This window comes from Muntiacus reevesi, chromosome 3, assembly GCF_963930625.1.
Source record: "Muntiacus reevesi chromosome 3, mMunRee1.1, whole genome shotgun sequence".
Lineage (NCBI taxonomy): Eukaryota > Metazoa > Chordata > Mammalia > Artiodactyla > Cervidae > Muntiacus > Muntiacus reevesi.
This window is the reverse complement of record NC_089251.1, coordinates 144,468,467-144,487,951: the sequence shown is the minus strand read 5'-3', so window position 1 is coordinate 144,487,951 and position 19,485 is coordinate 144,468,467. Positions and strand designations below refer to the sequence as shown.

The 19,485-nt window shown below is 35.6% G+C and overlaps 1 protein-coding gene across 4 annotated transcripts in view; it reads left to right on the top strand.

The window, feature by feature from the left end:
• The window catches only part of NBEAL1 (neurobeachin like 1), a 146,276-nt gene that overhangs the window by 74,162 nt on the left and 52,629 nt on the right, over positions 1–19,485 (top strand). For all 4 annotated transcript variants that reach the window (XM_065930782.1, XM_065930781.1, XM_065930783.1 and 1 more), the window contains 8 exons: positions 1,591–1,750; positions 4,398–4,486; positions 7,537–8,112; positions 8,475–8,650; positions 9,483–9,636; positions 9,938–10,066; positions 15,983–16,288; positions 16,385–16,534. In XM_065930782.1, the coding sequence (XP_065786854.1) occupies positions 1,591–1,750; positions 4,398–4,486; positions 7,537–8,112; positions 8,475–8,650; positions 9,483–9,636; positions 9,938–10,066; positions 15,983–16,288; positions 16,385–16,534 (1,740 nt within the window). The remainder of the gene's footprint in view (positions 1–1,590; positions 1,751–4,397; positions 4,487–7,536; positions 8,113–8,474; positions 8,651–9,482; positions 9,637–9,937; positions 10,067–15,982; positions 16,289–16,384; positions 16,535–19,485) is intronic.

Here is a 19,485-nt window from a genome sequence, read left to right as displayed (position 1 = left end):
CATGTTCCTACTTCTAATTTTAAATTGTTTGATTTGTTTTGATACATATTTTTCATGTTTTTGCTGTTTGTGTATTTAAAAACTGTATTATTATAATCTAATTAGTAATTTCAGTGGAAAATCCATTTTGTCACACTCAATAGAAAAACTCTTACCTCCTTTTGACTTCCCGTGGGTCTTTGTGGCCCATCATACTAAGCTTATTTAGCACCCACTATTTATCAAGCACTAAGCCCATTTTGTGGCTCAGATGGTAAAGCATCTGCCTACAATGTGGGAGACCCAGGTTCAATCCCTGGGTCAGGAAGATCTCCTGGAGAAGGAAATGGCAACCCACTCCAGTACTCTTGCCTAGAGAATCCCATGGACGGAGGAGCCTGGTATGCTACAGTCCATGGGGTCGCACATAGTCGGACACAAGTGAGCAACTTCACTTTCACTTCTCTAAGTCCATTTTATGTATAGTTTATATAGTCCTTGCAGCAACTTTATGAAGTGGATATTATTATCATCATGTTACAGATGAAACTGAAGTGGGGAAATTGGGTAACTTGTTAAAGGATGGTAGGACATGTTTTATTAAGCTTTCCAGAATATCCCAGACTTTGAACTTTGACTGAAGCCACCCCCTCCACCTTTTTGGTTAGCTAAAATTTAAAAAGTCAGTCATATTTCTACTGCAAATGCATTTTTTCATCATTTATTCTCCTTTGTTATGCCAAATTGCCTGTGGGTGTTGTTTCCCCCTACATCATTAGTGTGACATAAAGTCTACTTGTGGGGTTGTTTGGATTGCCTCTATTTGGAACTCCTAAATTTTGGAAAACAAAAGTACATTAATGATGGTCTGACATAGTCCCTCCTGAGTATTGGTTATGGTGACCCCTGAAGCTATTCTTTAAAGCCATACAGGGTACCTATATGGAGATTTAATGTCATTTCTTCAAAAATGGCCCCGCAGAGGTTGTTCATGATACTATTTTGCCAAGATTACCCTTTCCATAAACGCTTTCTCTATGTCACTTCGTAAAATTAATGATTTAACTTCAAGATGTTTAAGGTTAGTAATTCATTCTTCCATTTTAACATATGGATGAGGTGTTTCACAGTATTTCCTTGTTGTTGAAAATTATTTTGACAACTATCACATAAATAGATTACTAGATTGATCTAGAAGTATCTTATCTTTCAGAGCACACTTTTGTTCTTCTTGCAAGCTACAGGATGTTTTCCCTCTACACTTTAAGCCATTAAAAGAAAATTAAATTATTTCTTTTAAATAATTTTTAAATTATTATTTTAAATTACTATTTTAAATTATTTCTTTTATCTACCAAGAAATTGATATAAATTGGGGTTTGAAACATATTAATTATTCAAATGCAGTTGCACTTCAGTCCAGTTTATTTTTAAGTTCATTTTTTAATGAGAGCAAGATATGGAATAGTCTTCCCTATTAGTGCTGTTTTTAATTCTCAAGGAATAAAATGCTCCAAAAACATTGTACACTAATATTTATTCAATATTAACCTAAGTGACAACTGTTCTTAGTTTTCTATATTGAGATGAATATATTACCATTGTGACCAGGTTATGGAACAGATGTTGAAATGCACAAATGTTTATGAACGAAGTAAACAACGTATTCGACTCAGAGAAGTTGGCTACTCAGGATTTGGACTCCTTCTTAATGAAGCACCTGTTAATACTTCTCTGATTAAAAGTCTCACCAATCAAATTATAAATACAGGTATGTCCGAGGCTAAAAATACTGATGCATAGAAATGTTCTTCATCATCATGTGATTCTACTTTATGGCTCTAAATTTTTTTTCTTTTGAAGGTTCTTTCCCCCCCTTTCCTCAGGTTGCTTTTAAAATTACCTATTACTTGATTCAACAGGGCTTTCAGCGGATACTGTTTCAAATATACCTTTGTTGTTTTTGTCTCCCCAGAGCATAGCATAGAACCTTACTTGGCATGCCTTCAGTAGATGTTTATTGACTGAGTGATAAGCAAATAATTGACTATGTAAACAGAAAAGGACACTAGAGAAAATATGTGCAAGATATTGTTTTTCTTTACAGAGCTTAAAATCTTGTAGGAAAAATGACTGATATTAGATATTCTTTTTTGTTTCTAATTTTGCTTTTATAAACCTTTTTGTTAGTACTTACTATGAACTATAGAATTTATATCAGATGCTAGAGATTCAGAAAGACCTAAGATAAGCTTCTTTGTGAGTGGTTTATCATCTTATTGATAAGACATATACGTAAGAAGGTAATACAAGTATAAGATCCAAGCAGTATGGACAGTATGTTTAGGCAATCAAAGAATAGCTATTTATGGTTTACTGAGGAAGATGTTAAACATTCTAAACCTATTGTCTTTGTAAAATTTAAACAGATCTGTGATTCTTAAAATGAAACAGTTATTTCAGCATTTATGTGACTATTATGTATCATTCTTTTTTTGAGAAAGCAGAAAGCTGGAGGCATCATACTTCGGGATTTCAAATTACACTACAAAGTTATAGTAATCAAAAGAGTGTGCTCCAGTATACATAAAAATAGTCACATAAAAAAGTGAAACAGAATCAAGAGCCCAGAAATAAAACTATGCATGTACAGTAAACTAGTATTTGATAAGGGATCCCTGAACTCAATGGAGGGAAGATAGTCTCTTCAATAAACATGGTTAGGAAAACTGAATATCCACTTGTAAAAGAATGAGAATGGACCCATACACCACCCACAAAAATTAATTCATATAGATTAAAGATTTAAGTGTAAGAATTGAACTGTAAAAATCCTAGAAGAAAACATAGGGGAAAAGCTGCTTGACCTTGGTCTTGGCAATGATTTTTTACATATGACAGCAGAAGCAACAAAAATCAAAATAAACCATGGGATTAGATCAAACCAGAAAACTACATAGCAAAAGGAACCATCAACAAAAGGAAAAGGCAGTCTATAGTATGGGAGAAAATGTTTATAAATCAAATCTTATAAGGAGTTAATATCTAAAATATATAAGGAAATCCTACAACTCAATAGCAAAAAATCCAATTAAAATATGAGCAAAGGATGTGACTAGACATTTTTCCAAAGAAGACATACAAATGGCCGACAAGTACATGAAAATAAGCTCAACATCCTTAATTATAAGGGAAATGAAAATCAAAAACACAGTGAGTTATCACCTCCCACCTGTTAGTTTGGCTGTTACCAAAGAGAGAGGAGAGAAAAAGTGCTGGTGGTGAGGATGTGGAGAAAAGGGAACCCTTGTGTGCTGTTGATGGGAATGTATTATAAGTTGGTGCAGCCACTACTGTTTTTCAGTCGCTCAAGTTGTGTCTAACTCCTTGCAGCCCCATAGACTGCAGCATGCCAGGCTCCTCTGCCCACTGTCTCCTGAATTTTGCTCAAATTCATGCCAGTGGACATGAGTTCATTAAATTTGAACTGACTGTCCATTGAATTCATGTCTAGTCAGCTCAGATTCAATGGATATGAATTTGCAGCCACTTTGGAAGATTCTTAAAAAATTAAAAATAGAACTACCACATGATTCAGCAGTCCCTCTTCTGGGTATATATCTAAAGGAAATGAAATCATATCTCAAAGAGGTATGCTCTGCACCGCCATGTTTGTTATACCATCATTCTTGATGGTCAAGATACAGAAACAACCTAAGTGTCCATTGACAGATAAATGAGTAACAAAAGTCAGGCATGTATATATGTGTGTGTATATATATATACACACACACAAAATGGAATATTGGCCATATAAAAGAAGGAAGTCCTGCCATTTGCAACAACATGGAAAAGCCTACAAGGCAATCTGGTAAGTGATGTAAGTCAGGCAAAGGACTAATGCCATGTGATCTCTCTTAACCTTGGGGAAAAAAGTGAGAAACAGGGTAGATGGGTGGTTACCAGAGCTGGGGCAGTGAGGGAAACCCGTAAAGGTACAAAGAGTGAAAACTTTCGGTTGTAAAATAAGTATGTTTTGCGGATCTAAGTTATAACATGGTGACTGTTGTTGACAATACTGTGTTGTATATTTGTAAGTTGCTAAGAGAGCAGATCTTAAATGTCCTCACCACAAAAAGAATTATGGTGACTATGTGAGATAATGGATGTGTTTAATAACTTTATTGTATAATCATTTCACTGTGTATATATATAAAATCATTGTGTTTTGTACCTTAAACAATGTTTTTATGTCAATTATATATTAATAAAGTTGAGGGAAAAGTCATCTTTGTTGACAGCATGAAAAAAGTATAAATGAAATGAATATGTCAGCTTATATATAACTATTAACACATTTCTTTCTGTTTTTTTCTCTAATACTTAATTTTAACTGTCTTTTTTTTTTTCTATCATAGATCCTGCTATTAATTTCAAAGATCTGTTATCTGTGGTATATATATCTCACAGAACCTATATAAATGTCAGGGTGGTCATCTGCAGAAAGGTTAGTAAACTATTTAAAAATATACTCTAAGAATTGCAGTATTATTGTATTGTGAATAACCTTTAGATTAAGTATTTTTCACCAGATATAAGTTCTAATATCTTTTATATGACATAATGTTATAGTTTACTTTTTGAGGTGAGTTAACTTTATGTAATAATAAGAAATATAGCATACAAATTTGTTCTTCTTCACGATACATGAGCTCCTGGAAATAATGCCCTTCTCAGAGTCAAAAATATATTCCCAGAGACTATTTTCTTTATAAAGATCCTTTAGTTGTGACCTTTTCTAATTCGTATACCATGTTTTAGAGTTTCTGAGTCTTTTGACGTTTATGGAAAGCGTTTTCTGTAGTTTATGAGTGTATTCCAACAATTATTTGCCTTCAGTCCACTCATTTCACCTTTAACTAAGTTGATGAATGGTTATCCCATGTGCTTCTTCCTGCTGAAAACCTTTTCTGCTGGCAACCAATGACCAGTCTGGTATTTAATTTGCTTCCTTGCTTTTCTTTTTCATTTTGTTTGCTAATTATGTCACAGTACTTTTCCATCAGTAAATCTAGATGTATATTTCTCCTTTTTTCTTTAATTTTTATTTTATTTATTAGTTATTGATTGATTGCACTGGATCTCTTTTGCTGCATGCAGGCTTTCTCTAGCTTTGGTGATCAAAAGGCTTCTCTTTGGTGTGGTGCACGGGCTCCTCATTACAGTGCCTTCTCTTGTTGTAGAGCACGGGCTCTAGGTGCTTGGGGTTCAGTAGTTGCAGCATGCAGGCTCAGCAATTGTAGCTCACGGGCTCTAGGCTTGATGGGCTCAGTAGTGTGGTACACGGACTTAATTGCCCTGCAGCATGTGGAACCTTCCTGGACTAGGGATCAAACCCGTGTCTTCTGCATTGGCAGGTGGATTCTTAGCCACGGTACCACAGGAAAGTTCCCATGTTTCTCTTTAACAGCCGCATAGTTTTTTATTCTATGACTGGTCTATGAAGTATAATTTGGTTTCCTATTGATGGACGTTTTAGATTGTTTCCTGTTTTACCATGTTAACAAACTTCTGTTAGGAGCTTTTTTTTTTTAACACAGATATTTACCTATCTGTGGTAATACATATGTAGGACATAATTTATGAAATGCAATAGCTCTTCAAGGAGTTTTCACATTTTACATATTAATGGATTTTGCTATATTTTTCTTGAAGCAAGTCATGTAAATTTATCTTTTTCCTCTCAGTGTGCAATTAGAAACCTCTCCCAGTGCAGCCTAGTTTTTTTTTTTAAAATAGCTGCAAGTCTTATTTCATGGAAACTTTAAAATCATGAAAAGTTTCTTTGCCTACCAAGATTTAATATGTTTAAAGCTGATATTCTGCACTGATAGAGGCATAGTAGCTCACTGATTGACGGCATTAAGTGAGGAAAGACACTTCACATGTCACTGTAACTCACTTTGCTCAACTGCTTTCTGTACCAGCATCAGTGTACATAAGAACCATTAGTTTTGAAGTCCACACTGACATAATTCATCTCCTGTTATGAAATTTGTCAGAGTTAGAAATTCTGATAAAGAGATAACTCTGTAAACCCTGGGAGCCGAAGTTCTTTCCATCTACTTAGAAGTTAGTTGGCTTTGTGATTTAAATCTTAAAGATCCTAACAGCATTTCTTATAAATTTTTAAAAAATTTTTTCAATAATTTTTTTGGAATACAGTTGGTTTACAGTTTGTGTTAGTTTCTGCTATGCAGCAAAGTGAATCAGTTGTACATACACACATATCCACTTTTAAAGATTCTTTTCCCATGTAGATCATTACAGAGTACTGAGCAGAGTTCTTTGTGCTATACGGTTGGGCTTTGCTCTTCCCCAAGACCCTTCCTGTTCTCTGCCGGAAGGCAGTGTGGTTTAGTGGGGAGAACTTGGGTTCTGGGGCCAGACCACTTTTAACATCATTCTGATACAGTGTTTGAAAATTTGTTTTTATCCAAAAAATATGAAGTCATTTGGGATTCTAGAGATCATACACATTGTCACATCAATACCTACTCTTTAATTTCAGTTTCTTATTCTAGCTAAATAGCCGCATCCATCTCACTGGAAATAGTTTTCTGGAGTTAAAGTTCAATTTTTGTTTGTTTGCACCATATAGAGTTAATGAAAAAAAAGTTTTTGCAAAAGCAACCTATTAACTTTGCTTGGGGGGAAGAATGATATGGGACATTATTCTTGGTGTCCTTAGGGTCTTTCAAAGTCTTTTATGTGTTCTAATGACTCCCCACACCCTAGTGTCAGGACTCTGCGTGGCACATGGCTGTTGTTCATTTCTAAGTCATGTCTGACTCTTTGTGACTGCAGGCTTCCCTGTCCTTCATCATCTCCAAAGAGTTTGCTCAAACTCATGTCCACTGAGTCGGTGATGCCATCCAACCATCTCATCCTTTGTTGTCCCCTTCTCTTCCTGCGTTCAGTCTTTCCCAGCATCAGGGTCTTTTCCAATGAGTCAGCTCTTGGTAATAGGTAGCCAGAGTCTCAGAACTATCCAATACTTTGGCACATAGCTGATGTTCAGTATTTGCTAAACAAATGTAGTAGGCTCATGAAGAGTATTTAGTTGAGAGGATATGACTTTATTACATTTTATATGTAATATAAATGTATTATAAATGTATTACTGATTTAAGGTTTATCAGTTTATATTTTTTATAAACTTAAATCAGTTTATATTTTTTCTCTGACCAAATTAAGTTAGTAACACGAGTATGTTGGTATGTGGAGGATTATTTTATCTTTTTTCCTTTTTTATCTTTCAGCAAATATTTGAATATATCCCTACTCTAGATATACAATGAGTAGTACTCAGATTAGTTGCGAACCCAGTGTCTGCCCTCCAAATAGTTTCTAATCTAATTAAGAACATAATCTGTTGAAAATGTATCCTCCAAAGTTTCCTATTAAATTACTTTATCATGAAATAACTGAAACTGTTTCTGATGTAAAGTACCATTTACCTTTTGACAAATTTTTGCATTCTTAATCTCTTTGCAGATTCTACAGATTTTGCAGTCCCAACCAGATGCAGCACATCAGATATCTCAACAAGTGGGCTGGCAAGACACCTTAGTTAGGCTTTTTTTAAAAGCAAATTTTGAAAATGGAAATACTCTTCATAAGCACAGTAGGGCTATTATAATGAAAGACAATGATAAAAATATATCACTGGAAGATATGAAGAGTAACTTTGACGAAAAGACAGATGAAGAAAAAATTGCCTCTTTTGCCTCAGCTCCTGTGTCTTCAGATGAGTGGAGTTTGGAGGATAGACAGTCTCTGGACTCAAACATGCCATTATTTCAAGAAGATAGCTCGATGGGAGAACTGTCTTTCAAATCAGAGAATCAAGAAGAATTCTGGCATAATAACCCTTCACCTCTGAGTTTGGATCTCAGTGGCGTTGACTCATGTGAACCGAGTGATGGCGGAAGTCAGATGCCAGACAGCCTGCCCAGCACACCTTCCCCAGTAGAGTCCATGAAGCCATTTCCTGCGCAGACCGACAGAGAGAGCAGCGTCACAAATGATGTGGGTTTTAGTGATGACTTCTCTTTACTTGAAAACAAAGAGGTAAGATGCCTTATTTGTCCAAATGTGTTTTTATTTCATATGTCTAACCTCAGAAATGTGTAATTGTTAATCACTTCATATATTATTCATGTTCCAAGTCTCATGATTGAAGCTATTAGACACCTAGAAGTCCCACAGTGGTGAGTGTCTTGAGAGCAAAGCCAGTGTCTTATCCTCTTCACATCTCTGGGGCCTTCCTAGTAAAGTTCAAGGTTCATCCAGACACCTTAAAAATATGTTAAATGAAAAAAAAAAAAAAAATATGTTAAATGATTATAATCTATGTACTCTATGGTTCTGTTTATATGTTTTTAACACCCCTTCCCTCCAATAATTTCATATTATTTTTATCTTTTTTATAGAAATGTGAGGAGGAGCTTATTCAGTTACTGACCAATATTTTGAGCTGTATAATGTGTAAGGGACTAGAAAAGTCTGATGATGATACTTGGATTGAACGGGGACAAGTGTTTTCAGCACTAACTAAACCAGGGATATCCAGTGAGCTGCTTCGACCATCAGATGAAATAAAACTAATGTAAGCATTCTGTTAGTGATATCCCCTCTCCTTTTGAAAGTGGGCAGGAGTCTAAAATGTTTGTTATTGAGCATTTATTCCATATTCACTGGGTGGGGAGAGAGAAAAGGGGAAGCTTTGGGCTCAGCACTTTTCCTGTCTGTTTCCATTCTAGTGGGATCTAGAGAGAAATACAAAGCTACCTCCAATGTGGAGAGATTTAAATCTTGCATTAATTTGAGTTTGAGGTGATTATATACTCATTGTTTCAATTGTTTCTTGTGGTATCTAAGGACTTGGTGCATTGTGTTCTATATAGTCTAGCCCAGATTTGAGTGCTTCCATACTAAAGGAAGGGAGTAGTGTTTTCATGAAAATTGCTCCTCTAAAGCTTTGAGTTCCAGGCATGTGGTAGGACATCTAACAGCAGCACACTACCACAGAATTACTTTCTTGTTTTTCCACAGAGCTAGACTCTGCGTAAGGCATAAGGCTTTCTTCCCTAACATTTCCAACTTCAGTTTTAAAAGAAACTTTTAAATATCTCATGGCCAGAATGTGAATTATTTTCATAGCTTTTTTTTTTTTTAAAGGTCAAGTCAAACAGGTAACTTTTACTCTGTCTTTTAGTATTAGGTTATATTAAAGATAGATACTCCAGAGATGAAAAAGTGGTTTCATTGTTACTAAAATTCATTCACAATGTCTTATGATACCTGCCAGTGAGAGTGTATCTTTGGAAATACACTCTTGTTAATAAATAGCTGGCTTTGCTGTTGCTGTTCTCTTTTCATTTTTTAATGACCTGTTATTTTTATAAGTGTAAAGTGGTTTTGCTTTGCTTTATACCTAGTTTGCTACAGAAGATGTTAGAGTGGGCCGTCACAGAAAACAGAGAAGCAAAAACGAATCCCGTAACTGCTGAAAATGCTTTCCGCCTCACACTGATCACACAGGACTTCCTGCAGTCAGAGGGACTAGTCAATTCAAACATCTGGACTGAGAAGGTGCAAACATCTCTTTGAAATCTTTTTTTTTTTTTGGTAGTGAGAGACTTTATTCAAAGAAAGAAATTTTATATCCTCTTTTCAGAGCATTAATATTTAATCAGATGCAATAAACAATGGATAAGATGTGATAGTTACAGATTTTGTTAACTATTGCTAAGATAATTCTTTTGTTTTTTACCAGCTGAATATTGAATTAGCCTTGAAATAGTTATGATTTGTATTACTGTTGGGGGAAGCTCATCATAGGTAGATTTAAAAGTGGGAGTATTTTTATTTCTCAATTTTTCCTTTGTGTTAGCTTTTAGAGTATTTGATGCTGCTCTTCGACAGTCTGTCAGTTTGGTATGCTGAAAGTCCAGTATGGGTGAAACTCTCTCAGATTCAAATCCAGTTGCTGCTTGGCTTCATTGGAAGGGGTAATTTGCAGGTTTGTCGATTCTTTTACATTATTTTATATACTTGCACTGAATTTGTATAATAATTGAATGGCAATTATGTTTCAGCACTTCAATTTTTTAGTTTCAAAAACATCACAATTTAACTCTGCTTTCAATTTTGTAGGATTAGAAACAAGCTTGAGAGGCAGGTAGTCAGTTACTTTTTTTCCCTGATGTTTGTGACTCTGTGTAATTTATGCTTTTCTTTTAGAGCATTAATACATAGCTTATATTAGAGGGCGTTACTCAAATCATCTGTGTTTAGCATAGTTAGGAGATGTATAGCCTGCATAGACTTTTGTACATGTGCAGTTTAGGGCTTGCATTTTTTTGTTTGTTTTGATTTGTTTTGTTTTTCTTTTTATTTTTTTTATTGAAGGATAATTACTTTATAGAATTTTGTTGTTTTCCGTCAAACCTCAGCATGAATCAGCCATAGGTATACATATATCCCCTCCCTTTTGAATCTCCCTCCCATCTGCCTCCCCATCCCACCCCTCTAGGTTGATACAGAGCCCCTGTTTGAGTTTCCTGAGCCACACAGCAAATTTCCGTTGGCTCTCTATTTTACATATGGTCATGTGAGTTTCCATGTTACTCTTTCCATACAGCTCACCCTCTCCTCTCCTCTCCTCTCCCTATGTCTGTAAATCTGTTCTCTATGTCTGTTTCTCCATTGTTGCCCTGTAAATAAATTCTTCTGGACCATTTTTTGAGATTGTGTATATGTGCATTAGAATACGATATTTATCTTTCTCTTTCTGACTCACTTCACTCTGTATAATAGGTTCTAGGTTCATCCACCTCATCAGAACTGACTCAAATGCATTCCTTTTTATGGCTGAATATTCTGTTGTGTATATGTACCACAGCTTCTTTATCCATTCATTTGTCAATGGACATCTAAGTTGCTTCCATGGTCTAGCTATTGGATACATGGGTCTTTCTCAATTAGGGCTTGCAGTTTTAAGAAAATTATTTTTTAAATTGCTCCGTCAAAATCTTTTTCTATACTAAAACACTACGTCAGTTTTACATTTTTCTCATTTTTTTCATTTATTAAGCACTTAGTGAAGACCAAGTGTTAGCTTTGTGTTAGGTTTCTGTAATGAAGGTAAATCAAAGATGAACACACAGAATATTTATTGTTTCTATTTTAAATTAAAATGTTAAAAGTTAAAGAAGTTCCATGCAGATTTTAGTCTGTCATCTTTCTGTTTACTTGGCTGTTTGTGTTTACCTGGGTTGAATTAGTCATGACTTGTGTCCCATGGCTATTTCAGTTCAGTTCAGTTCAGTCAGTGAGTCGTGTCTGACTCTTTGTGACCCCATGGACTGCAGCACACCAGGCTTCCCTGTCCATCACCAACTCCTGGAGCTTGCTCAAACTCATGTCCATCAAATCAGTGATGCCATCCAATCATCTCATCCTCTGTCGTTCCCTTTTCCTCCTGCCATCAATTTTGCCCAGCATCAGGGTGTTTCCCAATGAGTCACTTCTTTGCATCAGGTGGCTAAAGGACTGGAGTTTCAGCTTCAGCATCAGTCCTTCCAATGAACATTCAGGACTGATTTCCTTTAGGATGGACTGGTTGAATCTCCTTGCTGTCCAAGGGGCTCTCAAGAGTCTTCTCCAACACCACAGTTCAAAAGCATCAATTCTTTGGTGCTCAGCTTTCTTTATAGTCCAACTCTCACATCCATGCATGACTACTGGAAAAACCATAGCTTTGACTATACGGACCTTTGTTGGCAAAGTAATGTCTCTGCTTTTTAATATGATGTCTTAAGTTATGTCTATGTCATTGCTATTTTCCTGGCTATAGATTCATTTTTGATATTGGAATTTTAAGTACTTGATGTATGGGAGTTGTGGTATGGATGGTTTCTAATATAAACTTGCTATAATATTGATAAGAGCATGAGGATGTTAAAATACCATATGTCTGCTCATTTTACAGAAGACCATACTTTTCAGTAAGTATTTTTTTCCAGTCAGAAAAGAAAATATGCTCATTGTAGAAAATACACGAAAAACATAAAGAGGAAAAAATAGGTAAAACATGCTTTATTCTATAGCCTAAGAAATGATCTCTCAACATTTTAATATTTTTTCTTTGTATATATTTTTTGGGGGGGTGATGGAAACCATCATATATTTTGATAATTTTGTGTTCTTTTCTATTTTTCTTACAATTATATTAAACTTATTTCCCCATGTTACTAACTTTTTTAATATAGTGGGCTTTTTCCCTAATCATACAGGTAATACAGTGTCTTTGCAGAAAACATGGAAATGCAGAAAAGCTCAACAAAATTAGACATTCTGATATGTAAATGATGAATGTTTGAATTCTATAGCTTTTAATTACAATTCGAAAATATATGAGCTAAGGACTTTTAGAAAGATGGTTACATTGTTTGTCTGGTAATTCTACTCTAAAACTGTATCCTGACGTAATAATCTAAAATATCAAGCAATCTTTGTACACATAGATGTTCATTGTAGTTTTCTTTTTTCCTCCATGTCAGAATAGAACAAGATGACTTTTTTGGCTTTTTCACTGAAATGAGCCTGGTGGCTGTTAAAGCTCTTGGAGCCAGCATGCTGGGTAGCTGATTGTTTTAGATGTTAGGACTCTGTTTTTACCACTGATATTCACCCTCAGTGTTTTTCTCCTTGGTGAGATTTCCAAGGAGAAATAACATGTCTGTCATAATTTGTTCACCATTAAATATCCAGTGCCTGTTCCATAGTAGGACTTTACATAAATACCTATTAAAATAAATGAAGAGTTGTAGCACCTACAGCTAAGACTTGATTCTGTCAACCAGTAGTTAGTGATCTAGAACATTTCTCTCTAGCTACTTTTTAATTTCACTCTCTCAGGCTAAAAGCGGATTTCCCTGAGGTCGTGCATGTTAAAAGATTGGGAAAGGAAGCCCTTCCCTCATAGGAGTTTAAACAGAATTGCCTGCAAAATGAATCTGGCCAGCAAATTTGTTTTATTTGGCCTATTTATATTATTTAGTTCCCAGCATTTAATTATCAGGAGATTTCACATAAATGCCAGAATTTCCCAGCATATCTTTAAAGTAGGACAAAGTAGCTGTTCATTTCTTTAGATGCTGCACGTGGTCACCATTGTGTCTGGGTTTCTGCTCCCTCAATGGTCTTAGCTCATCTAATGGTTCTCTTCACTAGCTGCACGTGAAGTCACCTAGAGGAGCTTTCTGAAAATTCCCCTGCATGCTTTGTGTGGGGCATCACTCAGTAATTAAGCAGGGAACTAGGGTATTGGTGTTTCTGTCATTTCTCAGGGGATCATAATATAGTACTCTTTATAATATGAGGGCAGGGGGATCATATCTATGTGTGTGGGGGGGGGGTGGACAGTGGTATGTAAATTATTGTATTCACTAAAAGTGTCTTTATACTTTTAAATAAACATATAAACTTAGAGTTATGTAATACTGTGACACTAGTTAAAAGCAGAGCACTGAATATTCAACTTTTTGTGTAAACAGTGTTTTTAAAAACATATTGCAAAAAAGTCTAGAATATTAGCATTGGTGTTTCCTGGAAACTGAGATTTTATGACCTTTTGTCTCACATTTGTTGCCCTCTATTGGGTTTACGCTGCTTTAGTCAGATTCAAAGAGTAAAGTGAAGGGGTTTGGGGAAAACCTGAGGAGGGTAGAGATGCTTCACAAGTGGAAGCTTAAATTAAAAATAGAAAAGTTAAAATTTTGAACCATCTTAGAGGTTATTTCCTCAAATGCTATTTGCTTCTTTAAGTCTTCTTTTACAGAAAGACTGCCTGAGATCCCTTATTGTTTCCTTGACCTTCGAAGACCTGTGCTTACAGCTCAGATGAGTTTTTGGCACACTTAATTTTTGAAGTCATGTTGGTTTCTAATACTTCCTTTTTTTTCTCTTGCTTTTCTTTATTTTGAAAGTAATATGATCCAAGATTGGGATATAGGTTAAGGGAAAAGGAGGTTTTTTTTTTTTTAATCATTTGTCTTGTTATGATTTTAAGATTTATATCTTTCTCTAGTCTAGATGAAAGGAGGCGCCTTTGTGATCTAATTTGCCTTTCTACAATGAAGTTTGAGGCCAGAGCTTAAGAGTAATATAGAGTATTACTCTGTGTGAGTTTGTGCCCTAAATGTGTATTTACCTTGGGGACTCTGCTTCCCAAGGTGGCTCAATGGTAAAGAATCTTCCTACCGATGCAGCAGATCCAAGAGTGTGAGATTTGATCCCTGGGTTGGGAAGATCCCCTGGAGAAGGAAATGGCAACCCACTCCAATATTCTTGCCTGGAGAATCCATTGACGGAGGAGCCTGGTGGGCTACGGTCCATGGGGTCGCAAAGAGTTGGACACAGCTTAGAGACTGAGCATGCATGCATGTGTCCTAAATGTGTATTTTCTTTGGGAACTTTACTTGGTCTCCTATGTGCTGTTCTTTATCTGTAAGAATGCTTGTAATTCCAAATGACAGAAATGTCAATACAAGATGACTTAGTTAAGAAGATGCATGTAGTTGAAAATTCCGTAGTTAAGTTGAGCTCAAGGCACAATTCAGGCAAGGCTTCAGTTCCATTTGTTTGCTGTTCTTGTAGCATTGCTCTCCATCCTGTGCCAGCTTGTCTTAAGCTGGCTGCCCTTACCATCACAGAATGGCTGCCAGCAGGAACTGAGGCTGCATGCTTCCATGTTCATATTCAGAGAAAAAGAGTCCTTCTTCCTATAGTCCTTGTTGGTAGACATTTCTTCATGGATCTCTTGTGAATACAGACAGTGGTTGCCTTTGTGATGAACTGTCTTTTTGGGGATGCATGTATAGTAAACAGCTGGAGAAAACAGAGATCGTATCTCCCTCCAGACTAAAAGGCAGGTTTTGTTTTACCGTCCAGTGTGATAAAGATAGTATCTCCCTCCAAGGCAATGTTTAGGCACTTTTACTACCCTGGGTAAAAGACTTGGATTCCCTTTGCTTGGGGCTCCTCTCTTATAATGCAACCATTGCATGTGCAGGCATCATCTCCTCCTATTCATTTCTCAGCATGGAATTAATTTGGGAAACAGGGCAAATCCTGATATTCTGCTGCTGCTGCGTCACATCAGTCGTGTCCAACTCTGTGCAACCCCATACACGGCAGCCCACCAGGCTCCTCTGTCCCTGGGATTCTCCAGGCAAGAACACTGGAGTGGGTCGCCATTTCCTTCTCCAATGCATGAAAGTGAAAAGTGAAAGTGAAGTTGCTCAGTTGTGTTCGACTCTTCATGACCCCATGGACTGCAGCCTACCAGGCTCCTCTGTCCATGGGATTCTTCAGGCACGAGGACTGGAGTGGGTTGCCATTGCCTTTTCTGCCTGATATTCTGATTATTGCTAATGCTGTAGATCTTTGTTTCTGATCCAGGAGTGTCATTCTTCTGCCTGCATCTGTGAAACTATGGTAAACTAAGTTGTTAGCTTGAAGGTGAGATAGTATCCAAGCCCTTTCACAGTTCTTTATAGTTACTGTATAAAAGTTCTGACATTGCACTAATAAAGCTATACTTGGCCTGAATGAATCCATGTGACAAATACCATGACATGAGTTGACTGAGAGATGAGTTACCTGAACCAGTCACTGTGGCAAGGGGTTGGATATTCTGTTTGGCTTATATCTTTTAGGACCTAAGTTGGAACTAGAGATGGAATCATCCCCTGCTTCTTGCAAATTATAAGAAGGAGTAGAGTGGATGTTGGGGTGATTAATTGTCGACCTTTTAACTTTTCTGTATATTCCATGGGTTACTTTTATAATTTATTTTAAAAAACAATTTCAAGACGAGCCAAAGAACTTTGCTATTACTAAATATCTGCTTTATTTTACTATTTTCCTCCAGGTTTGTGCAGTGGCATCTGCTAAGCTAAACACCCTTCTTCAGACCAAAGTGATTGAAAATCAGGATGAAGCATGTTACATTTTAGGGAAGCTGGAACATGTTCTCAGTCAGTCAATCAAGGAACAGACTGAAATATATTCATTTCTGATTCCCCTTGTCCGTACCCTAGTTTCTAAAATTTATGAGCTTCTCTTCATGAACTTACATCTGCCTTCTTTACCTTTGACAAATGGTAGCGCTTCATTTTTTGAAGATTTTCAAGAATATTGCAGTTCAAATGAATGGCAAGTTTACATTGAAAAATATGTAAGTTTTATCTTTATTGAGTGAGGTTTTTGCCTTCTAAAGTATCATTTTTATGGAAGCATATAGTAAATTTTGTGTGTTTATATTTTTTATAAGATTGTACCTTACATGAAGAAATATGAAACCCATACATTTTATGATGGTCATGAGAGCATGGCACTTTATTGGAAGGATTGTTATGAAGCTTTAATGGTGAATATGCATAAGCGAGACCGGGAAGGGGGAGAAAGCAAGCTCAAGTTTCAGGTAAAAATTATTAGATGTTTTAATATTTAGTTTTTTATGTTGGTTTCAAGCAGTTAATGTTCAAATGAGAGTAATAACAAGCCTGAACTTTGAAAACAAACAGTATTTCTTACTCTTTGTCAGAAAATTATTTCAGAATTAGAAGAAAAGTAGCAGTTTAAAAGATAAGTAGCAATTTAAAAATTAATATCAAAATGTTCTATGCACAGTGATTATGTAAAATGTCTATTTAACTGATAAGCAGGAGGCTGTGTATATACCAGTGCTTAGAGGGTAATTTATAACACAAAGTACTTACACTAAAAAAGAAGAAAGACCTCAAATTAATAAGTTCATTCCATCCTAAGAAACTTGAAAAAGTAAGCTAATCTACTGTTATTTTTTTTTCCACCTGTGCTGCACCTCTTGTAGGATCTCAGTTGCCCCACCAGGGATTGAATCCCCGCTATCACAGTGAAAGCACCGAGTCCTAACCACTGGAACGGCAAGGAATTCCCTACGTTAGTTTTTAAATAAGAAATTATTAAAAAGTGTAAAGTAATGAAAATGAAATCAGGAAAGCAATAGAGAAAGTCAGTGAAACCAAAATCTGCTTCTTCAAAATACCAATAAAATTGAGAGACTTGTAGCCAAATTGAGGGGGGAAAAGAGGGGAAAAATTACTCCTACCAGAAATTAATCACCACTGGCCTGACAGACATCAACATGCTAGTTGGATTATTGCGGCCAATCTAGACACATAAATAAGATGCTTTAAATGTAATTGATCAGTTTCTTCACAAATACAAATTTCCAAAAATAGTTCAATAATAAGTAGATAACCTGGATAGTCCTCTGTCTCTTAAAGAGATTGAATTTACAGTTAAATAGCTTCCCTTGTGGCTCATCTGGTAAAGAATCCTCCAGCAATTCGGGGGACCTGGATTTGATCCCTGGGTTGGGCAGATCCCCTGAAGGGAATGGCTATCCACTCCAGTACTCTGGCCTGGAGAATTCCATGGACTGTATAGTCCATAGAGTTGCAAAGAGCTGGACACGACTGAGCGACTTTCACTTCACTTCACCTTCCAAAACAGAAAATTCTAGACCCACATGGTTTCACTGGCAAATTTCACCAAATATTTAATAGAGAAATTAGACTAGTTCTTCACAATCTGTTTGGAAAATAGCAAAGTAGCATAACTTCCCACCTCATTATATAACGGCAATATTACCCACATATTGAAACCACACAAAACAGTATAAGAAAACTGAGGACAGTATCCCTTTGGGAACATAGATAAAAACCAAATTTAGCAATGTATAATAAAATAACATCACAACCGGGATAGTTTTTCTTATAAATGCAAGGCTGATTCAACATTTGATAATCATTTGATAATCAGTCATATTAATCAGCTTACCAAAAAAAGGTACATGATCATATCAGTAGATGCAGCATTTGGCAAAATTCATCATCCATATATGATCAAAGTTTTTAAAGCAAACAAGGAATAGAAGGGAAGACCCAAATCTCTACAAAAATCCTACAACTAGCTTCATATTTAATGGTGAAAAACTGAGTGCTTTGCCCATTAGGGGTGGAATGTTCACTTTCATGCTTCTTTGTATTGTACTGTGAGATGTAGCAAATTCAGTAAGAATAGAAAAAGAAATAAAAGACATATTGGGAAAGAAGAAATAAAACTATTTACAGATCACATGATTATCTGTGATCAATATACAAAATTTAATCATAAGTCTATACAGTAGCAGTGAGCAATTGGAAACTGAAATTTAAAAAAAAAACTATTTACAGTAAGACTAAAAAGAATGAGGTACCTAGATATCAATCTAACAAAATATGTACAGAATATATATGCTAAAAACTGCAAAACAGATGAAACCAAGAAGATCAAATAAAAATAAAGCTTTTTTTCAAAACTTAAGTGTAAAGAGATATTTGTAATCCACTACTACTAACATTTTGCTGTATTATCTTTCCTGTATTTTTATGTATATATTTAGTTTAAGTGAAATGATAGTTTCATTTGCTACTACTTTAACTTAAAATGTGTCATGAGTATTTTCCCATGCCATTTTATGGCTAATATTCCATAATGTTTTATATTAGAAAATTTAAACTTATTTCCTGGTTTTAGACCTAATTTACCAGTTTTTTCTTTATTATAGATAGTATTGATCATCTCTGTAGTCATATTTTTGTGTTTATTCAGAATGACTTCTCTAGAATAAGTGGAATTGCTGGTATGTAGCAATCATGACAATAATTATTATTATATTTCCCTCATAGAAGTTCTACCAGTTACTAAAAAAAAAAAAAAAAGTTCTACCAGTTACTATTCCAACCATTCTTTTCTGTGTAATTTCACCCTTAGCTTCTAGAAAAAACCTAATTTATGTGCTCGATATCCTCATGTGCTCAAACTTTAAAGCTGTGAAATTGATATTTAATTATCATGGAATTTTCATGACTTCTTCAGTTGTCACAGCAATGATCTGTTTTAAATATTTGATAACACTGTATCCCAAATCATTGATACTGTATACATCTAGCAGTAATTACAGTAATAATTATAATAATAACTAATTTATTGAAAGCTAGCTACTTTTCTAGCACTGTATTTAGCACATGACAATTATTGTCAACTTCAACTTACCAGTGATGATACTGAGCCTCAGAGAACTAAGTAGGTAAGATTGTAATGAGGTCTCGCTCCAAAGCTTGTACCTCAACCATATAGTACAGTATTAACTCTTTAAAAGATGTCTGGTAGGGACTTCCCTGATGGTCCGGTGGTTTAGGCTCTGTGTTTCCACTGTACAGGCTCAGGCTTGATCCCACATGGGAACTAAAATCCCACAAGTTGTGTAGCATTACCAAAAAAATAAGTAAAAGATGTCTTTTAAATCTATGTCTTTAACCATTTGTTTTAATGTAATTCACTGTT